The sequence below is a fragment of the Piliocolobus tephrosceles genome, chromosome 5, assembly GCF_002776525.5.
Source record: "Piliocolobus tephrosceles isolate RC106 chromosome 5, ASM277652v3, whole genome shotgun sequence".
Classification (NCBI taxonomy): domain Eukaryota; kingdom Metazoa; phylum Chordata; class Mammalia; order Primates; family Cercopithecidae; genus Piliocolobus; species Piliocolobus tephrosceles.
In genome coordinates this window covers 1,391,329-1,406,790 of record NC_045438.1, presented here as the reverse complement: position 1 = coordinate 1,406,790, position 15,462 = coordinate 1,391,329, and the positions used below count along the sequence as shown (strand labels likewise).

Below are 15,462 nucleotides of genomic sequence, written 5' to 3'. Positions count from 1 at the left end.
CAGAGATCAAAATACAAGATAAAATTGATGCAACTAAAAGTTGGTTCTTTGAAAACATTAATACGTAATCCCAGCACTACGGGAGGCTGAGGCAGGTGGATCACCAGGTCAGGAGATTGAGACCATCCTGGCTAACATGGTGAAACCCCATCTCTCCTAAAAATACAAAAAGGTTAGCCGGGCGTGGTGGCAGGAGCCTGTAGTCCCAGCTACTCAGGAGGCTGAAGCAGGAGAATGGCGTGAATCCGGGAGGTGGAGCTTGCAGTGAGCCCAGACCGCGACACTGCACTCCAGACTGGGTGACGGAGCAAGACTCCGTCTCAAAAAAAAAAAAAAAAAAAAATTATAAAATTCATAAACTTCTAGCTAAACTGATCAAGAAAAAAAGAACATACAAATTACAAATATCAAGAATGAGAGCAGTGACATCAACACAAATTATAGATATTAAAAAGGATAAGGAACTATTATGAATAACTTGATGTCAATAATTTGACAATTTAGAAGAAATGGAGAAATCCTTTAAATGAAACAAACTACCAAAACTCTCTTAAGAAGAAATCATTTGAATAGATAGATAGCTATGAAATAAATTGAACTTTTAGTTAAGCTTATCACAAAGGTTTCACTGGGGAATTCCATCAAACATTTAGAAAAAAATACCATTTTATACACAAACTCTTCCTCAAAATAGATGAAAGAGCACTTCAAAAGTCATTTTATAAAGCCAGCATCATCCTGCTACCAAAACCAAAAAAAGAAAACTACAGATAAATATCCTTCATGATGAGAACACATGGACACAGAGAGGAACAACACACACTGGGGCCTTTTGTGGGGTGGGAGTGTAGCAGGAGGGAGGGGATTAGGAAAAATAACTAATGGGTACCAGGCTTAATACCTGGATGATGAAATAATCTGTACAAGCTCCGATGACACCAGTTTACCTATGTAACAAACCTGTACTTGTACAGTTAAAACACTTTTTAAACTTTTAAAAAATTCCTTCATGAACATAGATAAAAAAATTCTGAACAAAATTTTTATAAATCAAATCTGATAATATGTAAAAATGATAAAATCATGACCAGGTAAGCAAGGTTGGTTGAGCATTCAAAAATCAATACGTCAATATATTGGCAGAAAAAAGGAAAAAACCATGATCATTTTTATATAAAGTATTTGATAAATCACTTCCGAATACAAAATGTATTCTTTAAAAACAAAAACAAAAACAAAAACAAAAAAACCTCACGCCAAAATAGGAATAGAAGGGATCTTCCATAACCTGGTTATGGCATCCCTGGGAAACCTACAGCTAACATAATTGCTAATGTTAAACTCATTAGGATAAACTGTCGGTTTTTATTTGTAGTATTTATCCTTTTTTGGTAAAGTTAGCTTTACTGAGGTGGAATTTACATATAATAAAATTCACCCATTTTAAGCATACATGTCAAAATGTTTTTAAAAACGTATCCAGTCATGTAGCTATCACTACAATTACAATATACAAGTCCTTTCTTCTATGAAGTCAATCCTCTTTCCTCACCTGTTGGCCCCTAGAAACCACAAATATTCTTTATGCCTTTTCTAGAATTTCTAGATTTGCCTTCTCTAGAATTTCATAGACAAGACATCATACAGCATGTACTCTTTTGCGCCTAGCTTATTTCCCTCCCCATAATGCTTTCCAGATTCATCCACCATTTTGTGTGCATCAGTAGCTAGCTGGCTATATTTATTGCTAAATTGTTGTCCATTTTGCGGCTCAACCACAATTTGTTTATCCATTCGTCAGTTAAGAGAAACTTAGGTTGGTTTCCAGTTTGGGCTATTATGAATAAAGCTGCAATTATTAATCACATTGAAACCTCTGTATGGAGACGTATTTTCTTCTGGGTAAATACCTAGAGGGGTTGTGACTGAGTCCGCTCTGAGTCATATACTAAGTGTTTAACGCAAAAAACAACAATAACAAATCCCCCGCTCCCCAAAAAAAAACAAAAACGAAAAACTCAGCTTCCAAAATGGCTATTGTATTTCCTGTTCCTATAAGAGACCATGTGTTCCAATTGCTCCACCTCTTGCTAGTCATTTAAATTAGGTTTTTGCTTTTTATGTATTCTAGTTTTAGACATCTTAGTGAGTGTGCAGTGGTTATCTCCTTGTGGATTTAATTTGCATTTCTCTAAAACTAATGGTGATAAGTGTCTTTTTGTGTGCTTGTCAATTGTGTACATTTTCTTTGGTGAAGTGTCCAGATATTTTCTATTTTGTTGTTTGTTCATTCTCTTACTGTTGAGTGGTTAGAAATTTCATATATTCTGAACACAAGATTCTTTACTAGATATGTTCTGCAAATCTATTCTCTTACAGCTTTTTTCATTTACTTGAGAGTATATTTTGAGGGCTTTTTTATTTTAAAGAAGTACATAAAATGTAACAATTTCTTCTTTTGTGATGTATATTTTATGTGTAAGAAATGCCAGACTAATCAAAGGCCTCAAAGAAATTAGATATGTTTTATTAACAAATTAGATACTACTTTAAAATAATGATTATGTACCATTGCCTTTGGTTTCCATTTATTTTTGCATCTCAGATGTTCCCTTGTCATTTTTTTCTTTCTAGACCAACCCTTGAAGATGTTAGCTTTTGGCTCATTTTCAAGTTATTCAAAATAATTCCTTGTCACAATTTTGGTAACTCCAGTATCGAAAAAGATAATTCTTCCAAAACCAAAACCTCAGCTCCCTGACTTCCTTTATTCACATAATCTCATCTCTCTTCTTTCCTCTAGTTGTTCATTCTCACGGTCAACCCCTTCTAAAATCTCAATTTTAAGCATTTTACTTAACAATTGTTAGGTCTAATCATTTCACCTCCTCTCTGGAGGATTCCAAAGCAAATAATCTTTCAATACATAAGAACCTACAATCAGTTGATCCCATCAACTTTTCACTGCATCATACATATCCACCCTCTTGTCTCCATTTCCCTTTTGATCCAGCTTAAATACCACAGTCACAATGTTATAAAAATTAACTTGCATGTAACATCAACTCCCTTGTGCCCTTCCTTGCTTAGTGCATTCTCTTGGCTAAAGCAAAACCAATTCACCACTTACTCCTTGCCAACCCATGCACAGTGTAAGGTAGCTGGAGAAAAACATAAAACTTTGCTAACTCATCTCATGACCAGTAAATCACAGTAACACTTATTTTCCTATTCCATTCACTCTTTGACAATTATTTCACATACTCTTATCTCCTGAAAACTACCAAAGTTTTTACTATTCTAATTTTTAGTAGATGACCTTGTTTCCTACATCACTGAGAAAAAAAAGAATTCCACAAATGCCTACCCTATGTCTGTGCCCATTTACTCTGTTTCTTCTTCTGTTACTTTAAATGCAGTGTCCAGACTCCTAGCAAAGGCTAATTCCACTACTTATTCACTAAATCCCATTTCCCTTACATCTCTTCATGACATTTACTCCAGCTCTTCCTCTCTACCATCAATTTTTCCTTCTCTACTGCATCATTTCCATCCAAATAAAAACATGTTTCCATTTTGCATTTCAAAAACAAAACACATGCACAAAAACAAACAAATAAAAAGCATCTTTTGGTCCCAGTCTGCATTAGCTGCCATTCCTATTTCACCCATTACAGCAATATTCCTAGGAAGAGCAGTTTCTAAAATCTCTCCTCTCGGCATCATTTAAACCCAATCCAATCAAACTTCTGCCCGCACTTACTTAATCAGAACTACTCTTATCAAGGTCATCACATCCGGAGGTCAATTCTCTTTTGTCATCTTTATCACTACTTCTCCATGGTTTTAAAATTCATCTCCCCATGCTGACTGTGAACTCTTTGAGATGCTGTATATCATTTATTGTGCTATCTTGAACATTTAAAATATTTCATTATATGTGTAACCCTTAAAACGTACCTGCTTAATGAATAAACAAAATTTAACATCTGAAAATTGGAAATTCAAACAAGAGCACGTCATGATTTACTAATCGCAAATTTATGTAGAACCTTGTTTGAAAGTTCAGATGAATTTCTGAGGCTTACTTTACCTCCAGAGATACTTTAGGAGAGTATTATGAGATAGAACTACAAATATGAAATTTTAAAAGCAGATATTCAAATATTTTTATATATTTTTTCATAAACCTTTTTACATTATACCATAATGTATATTTTATTGTAATTGAATCCTATAAAATGTATGAGTTACCCCTCCACAAATTAGAGATAAAGTCTAAGGGCTTACATTTTAAATAACTAAAAATAAAACCAAGGGGCATGACAGGGTATGACTGTTCTAAAGGGTACTCTAAAAATAAGCGTAAAAATAACTCATAATGATAGCCACACAATCTATTTTAAATTTTCTTTCACCAAACTACTAGGTCATTGTTCATAAGACACTTATATGTCAAATGAAGATGAAAGCCTTCTAGCTCTAGCTGAAGTTATTTATTTATTTTTCCCAAAATGCAATTGTTAGAATCTAGATCTTACCTCAGTTTCCAATGAAAATCACCAATGGACATTAAATTACAGTTCATTCTTCTCCATTTGTATTTTCAACTACTGTGTACGCAGTTATAGAAAGAAATAAAGCTGCACGATTCTTAGGACCCATTAACAATAGCTCAGGAAAAGAATGTGAAGAAATGGAACCATAAACATGTATTACAGCTTCCATGGAACAGCTTTTCAAAATTAAGTTTGAAAGTAGACAAAGCTTGGTATTCTGAGTCATCTATGACTCTCTTTTAACTCACATCGGCCAAAGTGAAAGTGTGCAATATGTCAAATTAACTTGCTCAAATTACTTTTCTCAACTTTACAATGCCCTTTAGGAACACTATTACTGAGAAGCTATTGTTGGCATTTACAGCATAAAACTCGATTTTGGAAGGCTGATATTGCTATAGCCTAAATATTACTAAATTGAAAACTGTATAGTACCAGTTATTTGATCATGCTGAAGGAAAAACTTAGTTTGTGAATGATCCACTTTTAGTTGAAAAGGAAAAAAAAAGCAGGGTTAGAGTTAGAATGATTTTAATGGTTGATTTATGTTTAGATACAAGGAAAGAATAAAAAACAACATCTACAATTAGAAAAACTTCTTGCAATAAACTTATGACTAAAAATGAATAATGTAATATATTCATGTATTATCTTTCATATATTCATTGTGAGTTATGATATAAAAAATAGACATTCACATACTGTATTAATCTTACTGGTACAGAGACTTCTATTTAAATAAAACAAATCACAGTGTTGGCCATTTAAAATAATTTAGAAATGTATTCTCCTTTATATTTTCAAGTTCAGTACAAGTAAAATCTATCACTAAGGAAGATGCATAACAAATAAGAGTAGAATACTTATCAGTATGAAATAACCAATCTATCTCTTCAATGAACCATGTAAAGACTTCGTTTCAAACAAAAAATTATAAACTGATACAGGTATTAAAAGCAACTCCTAAAAAACAATTATGTCCAAGGACAACAGTCTTTCTACCACTTGCCATGATAAATAATATCATTGCTCTTTCACATGTTAAAGAAGCAGTTGTGGTTTTGTCTGTTTTCCTTTATATGTACAGACATAAAGAATGCAGGAAATAGTGTCTTTTTCTTGTCTTACGGGCTTTCTGCAGCTAGTCAAAATATTATTTACACTATTACTTCTCCTTTCCAAATTCGCTGGAAAAAATATTTTAATCATCTGAATAAAGAAGGAGACGTAGGTTGGCCTTTTCCAATTTTTTTTTTTTTTTTTTTTGAGACAGAGTCTCACTCTGTCACCAGGCTGGAGAGCAGTGGCACGATCTTGGCTCACTGCAACCTCTGCCTCCCGGATTCAAGCGATTCTCCCGTCTCAGCCTCCCAAGCAGCTGGGACTACAGGCGCACCACCACACCCAGCTAATTTTTGTATTTTTAGCAGAGATGAGGTTTCACCATGTTGGCCAGGATGGTCTCGATCTCCTGACCTCGTGATCCGCCCACCTCGTACTCCCAAAGTGATGGGATTACAGGCATGAGCCACCGCACACGGCCAGGACTGACTCTTAAATATGAATAAGAACTGTAAGTAAGCTAGATCTGATTCTATAATAACCTTACAAAACAACAAACTTACAAAAATGAATTCACAAATTGAGCTTATACCTACTTAAATATATCATTATATTCAAAACCTCTCAGTATTTACAATATGTATATTCACAAAGTATATGTTGTTACAGACACAGAAAACAATCAAGCCGCCCTGTTGCCTTTAAAAATAAACAAAACATAAATGTAAACTGTGTGTCTCATGATCTATGTGCTCTGCCGTCTAATGTTCCGCATGTCCCTCAGCAGCACCGTTCGGTGGTTTTGTTCCAACATTTCCATGTATTCAAAATAATCACTCACTCGAAACCCATGCAGTGCTTCTTCCTGCCAAAAATTATACAGGGAAAATTTACTTGGGTAAGACTCACAATTCCAAGTTAGTGAATTTTAAATAATTGATATACCATTTATTTTCAGCTATAGATGGGGGTGGGCTGGTTATGTTGCCAGTAAATGTGTAATTGCTTTTTATTTAGTGAGCTGTGTATATATATATATGACAGGAAGAAACTATATGTCCCCCTCAAATAAGGTTTTCTATTTTCAAAACCAAAAATGATTTACAGCTACCAAAAAAAAAAAAAAAAAAAAGGCAGATAAGGAAATCTTCCTAATTTTAAAAATAGTATGTTATACAATGATTGGTCAGACTTGTAATTATTAAAGACGCTGAAGCTTATCTACCAAAGGATATCATAATAGTGCAAGAAATCTGTTGTATAAGCTACTGTCCATAAAACCTCCAAGAATCTGCAATTACTAATGTTGGTACTATGCACATCTACACTAATTTGGAATTTAATGGTTAGTGTTTCAAACGAGGCACTCAAGAATAAACAGTAAGAACACCGGTTTAACATTTTAGAGTTTTTAAGGGAATTTTATGACCATTCCTTTTAGTACCTCCAAATACTATTTACGCAGTACCTACACTAAAGGCAAAACAAAATACGCAGAAGAAAAGTCATCTTTGATTCAGTGTAATTAATATTTACAACATTAGAAGTTTTGGAGGTTACAAAAACTTTGGAAAATTCATGCCTTTCAGGAGTTTATAGTTTAAAGGCAAGAATTACTATAACAAGAAAAAAAAAGCAACCCCAAAGAATAAAAGCCAATGCATATCATATACCAGATATCGTGTTAGAGGCAGTTTATAGAGAAGAAACCTCAATACAGAAATAGTTAGGAAAACATTACACCATCTCAATGAGAACAGATGTTTTTAAAGGCTTCAGATACCACTTGTCACTTACGGTAGTAATCATTCACAGCTTGCATATAACTTGATGTAACTTTATCCTTACTTTGCCATCATCACCAAAAGTCTACATAGTTTGGGGGAAAGGTTAGTCGGGACATTCTAAAAAACTAACGACTGATCTACAAGGCTGACATTATAGCTGAAGAAATGAAACGGTGTTGTTATATACTTAATACCATTAAGGGTAGAACAAATAACTTCCAACATAAGTATCTGAGCTCTAATCTTAAGATAATTGTGAAATTATTTCAATCCTTCTTTCACTTCTTCACTCATTCATTCTTTTATTATACGTAAGGTTCTTGATCAGCACTGAAGACATGAAGATGAGAAGAGCCCTGCTCTAAAATGTTGACAACTGAGATGTAGATCATGTCTCTGATTTTATGTATAAGTAACTGAGTCAAAGGGAATATTTTTATCTTATGAATAGCAGAAATACTGGGTCTTTGTAAATTCCTGTCCTATCAAAAATATTTCACTTTTTTCTTTGGGGAAAAATAGGATCAGAGTAACAACAACCCTACTGTTCAAGAACTCATTTTAAACAGTTATTGTTATAGTCGTGGAACAATTATGAATTTATCCATTCACTTCATTCAAATTATGTGTGATGTGGCCTTAACTACCTCTTCACTAAAACTATACCTAAGATGGGGAGGAATTACAGTAATGTGTTATTCTAACCAGAGACTAAAGATCCAATGGCAGAAGAACTGTTTCAGGACATATTCATTATTTTCAAAGGAATACTTATTGTGCATTAAATATGTATTATAATAGGAGATGACAGCACTTGAACAAATCTCTAACAATTCATTTCTGGGCAAAAAATAAGCAGTATCTATTCAACATCTTTTAATTATTGTTTCACTTTAACAAAAACCACCTAAGGACAGCCATAGTTATAACTCAATTTAAATATATTTTTTCCTTAGAATGCATTTTTTGAAATCATGGTTTCCATTTTAAACATTAATTGTAAATGCCCTGATAACTACACCAAAGAAATACCCATAAAAATGACACATAAGGCTATTAACGTCTTATTTCATAAGAGAAAAATTTTAATTCACATTTAAAAAAGAGTGTTTTCAAATGATATAGTTCATTAATGAAAATTTGTAGGCAATTTTAGCTCTGAATAAAATTCCAAAATATCTACATTTTACATTTTGTCTTCAAAGTAGAACATTTTTTCATCTTATCCTAAATGTTCTCTAATGGCCCTTTTAGTGGATAACTTTTACTTGTAATAGGACCATTTAGACTTCCAGCTTATCATTCAAGTTATAACAGACGATTTCCTTAGAATACTCCTTCATTATCATTTCATTTATAGACCAAAGTATATCAAACTCTACATATAAAAATATGCATGCCCCGATTTTTTAAGTAGCAGACACATTAATTACATAAGGTAGTAACACTATTCTATTTTTTTTTTTTTTTTTTTTTGAGACGGAGTCTCGCTCTGTCTCCCAGGCTGCAGTGCAGTGGCCGGATCTCAGCTCACTGCAAGCTCCGCCTCCCGGGTTCCCGCCATTCTCCTGCCTCAGCCTCCCGAGTAGCTGGGACTACAGGCGCCCGCCACCTCGCCCGGCTGGTTTTTTGTATTTTTTAGTAGAGACGGGGTTTCACCATGTTAGTCAGGATGGTCTCGATCTCCTGACCTCGTGATCTGCCCGTCTCGGCCTCCCAAAGTGCTGGGATTACAGGCTTGAGCCCCCGCGCCCGGCCGATAACACTATTCTGCTTTATATTAACGGTGTAGTATTTGCTCCAGAAATTTTTTTGATAGATTACTACTAGAGTGATTTAAGTTTTAGCTAGGAAGTTCATTTTGAGCTTACTGCATTTCATTTGCTGTATCTAATGCTATTCAACTGCTTTGTTTTTAATAATTTGCTCGCTTCATTAATTCTGAGTTTCAAATGTTGAAACATCCAAAAGTATTAAAAATTCCCATTCTAAACCACAAAGTTGGATGTATTCAATATTATATAATATAGTATATATGTAGTATCCCTCTCTCCTTTGTGTATAGAAGTACAGTTTCAAATGTCAAATATGCATTCGTCTGTTTTAACTATTGTGAGCATTTGATTTGGGACCACTGAATCTAGGATATTTATTAAAACATCAGATTAGTAAAGGAACACTGAATTTGGATTCAGATCAAATGAAAGGGTTTGAATTCTCCTATGTTAGTTACTAAGTTACTAGATGTATGAACTTGGGTAAGTTTATTGACTCTAAGCCTCACTTTTTCATGTGTTAAATGTGGACAATAATATCATACGATTGCTCTCTGGATTAAATATTCTGAAATCTGAACTTCTTATCTTATATGATTTGGTCCTTGTCTCATCTTTTACCTTTCTTATTTCTTCACCTTGCTCTGGCCACAGCGGTCTTCTTGACACTCTGTAAGTGAGCCAGCTCATTCAGACCTCTGAGATCTTGCACTTGCCTTTATTCCTATTTAAGCAGGCTTTTGCCTAGGAAGTCTTTTCATGACTTTTTCTTTGCTTCATTTAGGTGTCTGTTTACCCCATCAAGGGTGGTCTTGCCTGGCATCTTTATCTGACTGGTACCTTAGATTCCTCCACCATGTTTGATTTCCTTATTATCAATACAATAAGGTCTATAGTACTTAAGATATTATGTATTTGTTCATTTATTAGACTTCCAGGAGAATTTAAGTTCAACGTGGGCAGAGACATCCTGCCCTGTGACAAAAACTGTACTTGGCTCACAGCTGTTGAACAATAAATAGTTGAATAAGTCCATGAGTGAATGAGCAATACCTGTAAAGCCCTTCGACCAGTGTGTGCCATACAATAAGCATTCAAGATACTCATAGTGGTTATAAATAATGAGAACACATTTTTATTACTGATGGTCTTTGAAATGGCTCAGCTACATTTTCTTGATCACACTACAGACATACGATGTTAGGCATGGGTGGACCTATCCAGGATTACTGACTCCAGTCTCTGCTCCTCAACCCCTTGCCATGGATATATAAAGGAACCATTTATCTAAAATATTAGGATGTTACTGGCTTTTCTTGCAACTTCAAAAATGTGCCTATTTTGGAAAGAAAGCTATACCAATACTTTCAAAAGTTATTTGCATTACTTGATGTTTGCAAAAATATTGAAGATACTAATTTTTAGCAGAATTTTTTTTAGAACTACTGCAAGCCATGTGAGCTTAAAATCTGAATTGAAGATAAGGTCTTTTGTAGTAGTAAACAGATAAAAAGCATAAAAAGATCAAGTGTGCTAACACGGTATACCCTGGTTTATGAATTCAGGACCAAGTTTAGATATTCTCTGATATATTCTATCCCAAATATTTAATTATTAATGCCCTTGCAAAATGATGATTTTTAAAATATAATAGCTCTTTATGGAGAAAAAAAGGGTAAGGTAAGTTACTTTGAGTAGGTTAAACTGGAAGAGTTGACTTTTATTAACAACACTATGAGGCACATACAATAAAAAATTACCACCAAAAGTATAGAACTTAACATACACTTAACAAAAGTTGAAGGTTTGCATTAATGTCAAATCTCATATAGAAAGCTCTTGAGAGAATGATTTATGAATATAGTTCTACTCTTTACCCTTACTAATCTTTTTGTGTGTCGTGTCTTACCTATTATGTGTGTGTATGTGTGTATATATATGCATATATATATATGCATATGTGGATATGTGTGTGTGTGTGTGTGTATGTGTATATATAATCTTCTTGATCAAAGTGCTAGAAACATAAACAACTGGTAAGCAATGTTTCTTCCAGTATGTTCCTTCTGGGGTGTTCAGTAAAATTAGAAACTCCAGGATGCAGTCCCTAAAATTTTTGAATCCTTGGCATTGGCATTCTGGATTCTGATTTACTAACAAGCTCCAAAGGTCACAGTTCTATGTATTCTAAAGGTTTTCAAGCTACTTGAGACTTTCTACTACAATCTGACAACTCATGCCTCAGCCAAATAAATTCTGAATTAACAGGTCTGGAAAGGAGTCTAAATACATTAACTTTCATAAGTACCCTAAGTGATCCTTAGGATCAGGGAGTTTATATAGTGTTTGTAATTCTGGATAGAATGTGAAGCTCTTACAGATTCAGGACAGAGTCTTGAAGATTTAAACTCAGCTGAAGGGTACTTGGAAATATGTGATTGTACCAGAGACCTGACTTAGCCTTGACCAGGTTAATGAGAGAATAGGCCCTGATCAGAAACAGTATAAGAGGATATTTCTGACCAAGGTGTGAAGGTAATGTCATTGACAGGTATTACTATTATATGACATCTTAAGAAGTCTCAGGAGCTGGAGAAAAATGGGAGCAAAAGTACACCAAAGTGTAGCTATGCACTCAGAAAATCCTGTTTCCTTTGCTTGTATTCTCTACATAGCTTCTTCTTTAACAAAGAAATAAAAGGAATCTAGTAGAGAGATGTAGAAACTTAATAACAGCTAAGTTAAGTACTATGTTCCAGATAATGGTCTAAAAGTATTTTACAAATATCATCTCATTTAATTCTCCCACAACCCTACGTGATGAAGAAATAAGCACAAAAGTCTAAGCAACATACCCGAGCTCACACAGTGAGTGACAAAGTTAGAATGTGAAGCCAGATAGAATCGACTAATAAAGGCCAATGCAGAAAACATATCTGCAAAACACAGTTGACACTGTACTAAATACCTTTAAAATATTTGCTCATATGTTTTTAATATTATGTATACTTTTATCTTAGAAAAGCTTAGTATTCAATCAGATTTTCTCAGTCTGATCTTCATTTTTCACCCTGCCAACATTCTCTGGTAATAGCAGCTGCAATAGCACCAACAAAAAATCCCTCTTGCCAATTTACTGATTGGGTTGAAATTAATCTGATTTTTTCATAATTATAAACTGATTTTGTCATAATATGCAGGATTTAGTTGAAGCATTTTAATTAAGTAGTTTGAGCCTTCACAGCCTGATTTTCACAGAAAGGCAACTTTTTCTAGGCTGGTATTTCCGTGAAGTTTGTCTCCAGGTTGAATTCACAAACTAAAGCCAAGATTGCTGACAGCCTATTAGCATGTTAGAGAAGAATACAACACAGCTCACTAAAGCACTAGGACATCCACATATGAACTACTATTAAACTAAACTGTCACTAAACCTGCTTGTGTGTATGTGTGTGTGTGTGTGTGTGTGTGCAAGCTACAGATGAATTGAAAGAATGAAGAATGAACTTAAGACTTTCCAGCTTGCTGGGATATTACAGAATATTTACTTTGTTGAATGTTTTTCTCCTTGGAATTACAATATCTACGGACTTTCTGAACCATCATCTGTCACAGATAAAAATGTTCAGAATTCTGGGCCCAAGGACTGAGCTCTTTCTTCAGCATATCTTCAGAGGCTGCCTTCTAGCTCGGTACTAATCCATTAATCACCACAGCATGAAAATGATGCACTTAACTGCTCTAATATCCAGTCCACATTCTAGTTGTGTCTACAAGGATACTGTGAAACAATCAGACAATGTTTTGTTGGTATCAACTCATACCCATGGCGCTCATCTAATCTAGTATTTCAGAGGTTTAATCTGAAGAGGAAAAGTAAGTTTTTCTTTCCCCCATAAACCTGTTCTGCCTATTACTGTTCACCTTCTGATCCAAGAAATTCTAACTTATCTTTTTCATATATTGATTTGGAATCATGAAGAGCTCTTCAGTGAGCTGTAAGAAATGTAGGCAATGAGTCTATACTCTCAATTACCTGATTTAAAATCTTGAGCCTAAATCAAAGTGACTACAAATGGACTGATATTTTTTTGATACTGAATATTGCACACAGATTTTTATTTCTAAAACAATGCTTTTATCATGTCATTTTATCTCAATACATGAAATTTAAATCAGGAAAAGAATTGCATATCTTCAGTTTCTCAAGATAACCGATAATAACTGAAAGCATAACATATTTGCGGTTTTTAACATTTTGAAAATGAATTCAATTAGGCCCAATTATTTGAACCCATTTATAACAGTCAGATGTTTGATCTATTTATTTTTATATACTTATTCAATTTCTTCTTAAAAATAGTTTTATGATAATAGAAGTATGAGCTGATTCCTCAAATATAAAATAAAGCCCACATAAATATATACAATAAAAAGTAAAAGTATCTTGTTCTACTTTATCTTCATTCTTCCTGGAAGCAATCATTATTAAATCTGTAGAGCAAGGGGATAATGTGATTAAATAATCTATACAAGAATATTATTATGGCTGTGGTATGCAGTTACATGGGGAATTTTTTTTTTTTTTTTTTTTTTTTTTTTTTTTTTTTTTTGAGACAGGGTCCTGTTCTGTAGCCCAAGCTGGAGTGCAGTGGTATGATCATGGCTCACTGCAGCCTCGACCTCCTGGGCTCAATTGATCCTCCCACCTCAGCCTCCTCAGTAGCTGAGACTACAGGTGCGTGCCACCACACCCAGATAATTTTTGTACTTTTTTTGGGTAGAGATGGGGTTTTGCCATGTTGCCCAGGCTGGTCTCAAACCCCTGGGTTCAAGCTATCACTTGCCTTGACCTCCCAAGATGCTGAGATTACAGGTGTGAGCCATTGTACCTGGCCTATATAAAGAATTATTGGTAAGTCTTTTCTCTCTTTGCACAAATCTGAGATTTTGAATAAGAAAGCGTAAAACATAATTTCCAAGGTTCAATCTCTATAGCTTCAGTTGAATGAGGAATTCTTAAATAATGTGTGTATTTTTGACAGGGGATGTTTTTAGGGTAGGCATAATAAAATCAGTTCATTAATCAATACTTCATTATTGGTTATCATATGAATAAGTGAAAAATGCTGTACATATATTTATATATTTTGTAGACAAAAGACTATTTCAGGGCCAAATGGAGCAGTTAAAGGGATATGTAAATATATATTTAAATACACTATACCAGAGTTTATCTCACAAGAAAAATGAGTGCCCATTAAAAGAGAACAGTGAATTTTGACACCTATCCACTGAAAATAAAACAACAAAAGTAAAGTCATGCTATCAATCAAAAAAGCATTTTTCCTAATCTCTCAGATAAATGAAAACAACAAGGGTAAAAAGTAAGGTTAGTTCTAGGACATACGCTAAAATTAATTCCTTGCTTACATGTTCTTAGTTTGTATTTAAACCAACACTATTCAAATTTTAGTAATTTAACAGAGGCTTAGGTCATAATCTCCTCTCTCCATTTAAAATCCTTTAGTTTTAAACTGATAGCATTATGCTGAAAACACAATGGAGAATGGTTTGGGACACATTTAAAGAAGTTATCATTTGTAAACTATTATAATTTTTCCTTCCCTCAAATAGTCAAAAGAGAGATGAAACTGTAAATCAACATCAATCAAATTTAAAGATTATGCTTTTGATAGGAAGAAAAATAAGCGGTAAGCACTTAACGAATTTAGTAATGTTTGTTATTCGATGTGAATAAAACAAAGTTTATTCACCTTTCCCATTTATTTACTTACATTATTTACTTATACTATCAACAAATATGTATTGAATACCTATTATCTACCAGGTATTACTGTTTGATATATTGTTGAAAATACATCAGTAAATGAAACAGACCAAGTCACGGTCCTTATAGAACTTACACATTTTATCAGGGAAGACAGACAAAAACACATATAAAATAATTTCAGATGGTGATAAAAACTGTAAGAAAAACTAAAGTGGGATAAGACGTTAGAGAATTACAGGTTAGGGGGATACAGACAGATATGAGTACAGGAAAATTTCAGACTCTGAAATTCCTATAATTGACCACTGTAGATGATGAAAATGTCCCTTACTGAAAATGAACCTGCATTTTGTATTCAACATAATTTCAATTTGCTTAACACTTCCAGTATTCCAAATCACCTCTTAGAGAGCATTCTTTTATTTTTCTATCTTAGTTTTTCTTCTACATGTGCAATCATTTTTCTCAGCATACTTTTTCATTAA

The 15,462-nt window shown here is 33.8% G+C and overlaps 1 protein-coding gene across 1 annotated transcript in view; it reads right to left on the bottom strand.

Moving 5' to 3' along the window:
• Positions 1-6,241: 6,241 nt before the first annotated feature.
• The window catches only part of TBC1D32 (TBC1 domain family member 32), a 213,391-nt gene continuing 204,170 nt past the window's right edge, over positions 6,242-15,462 (bottom strand). The window contains exon 34 of the mRNA XM_026456419.1: positions 6,242-6,486. Coding sequence (XP_026312204.1) covers positions 6,367-6,486 — 120 coding nt within the window. The 3' untranslated portion in view covers positions 6,242-6,366. The remainder of the gene's footprint in view (positions 6,487-15,462) is intronic.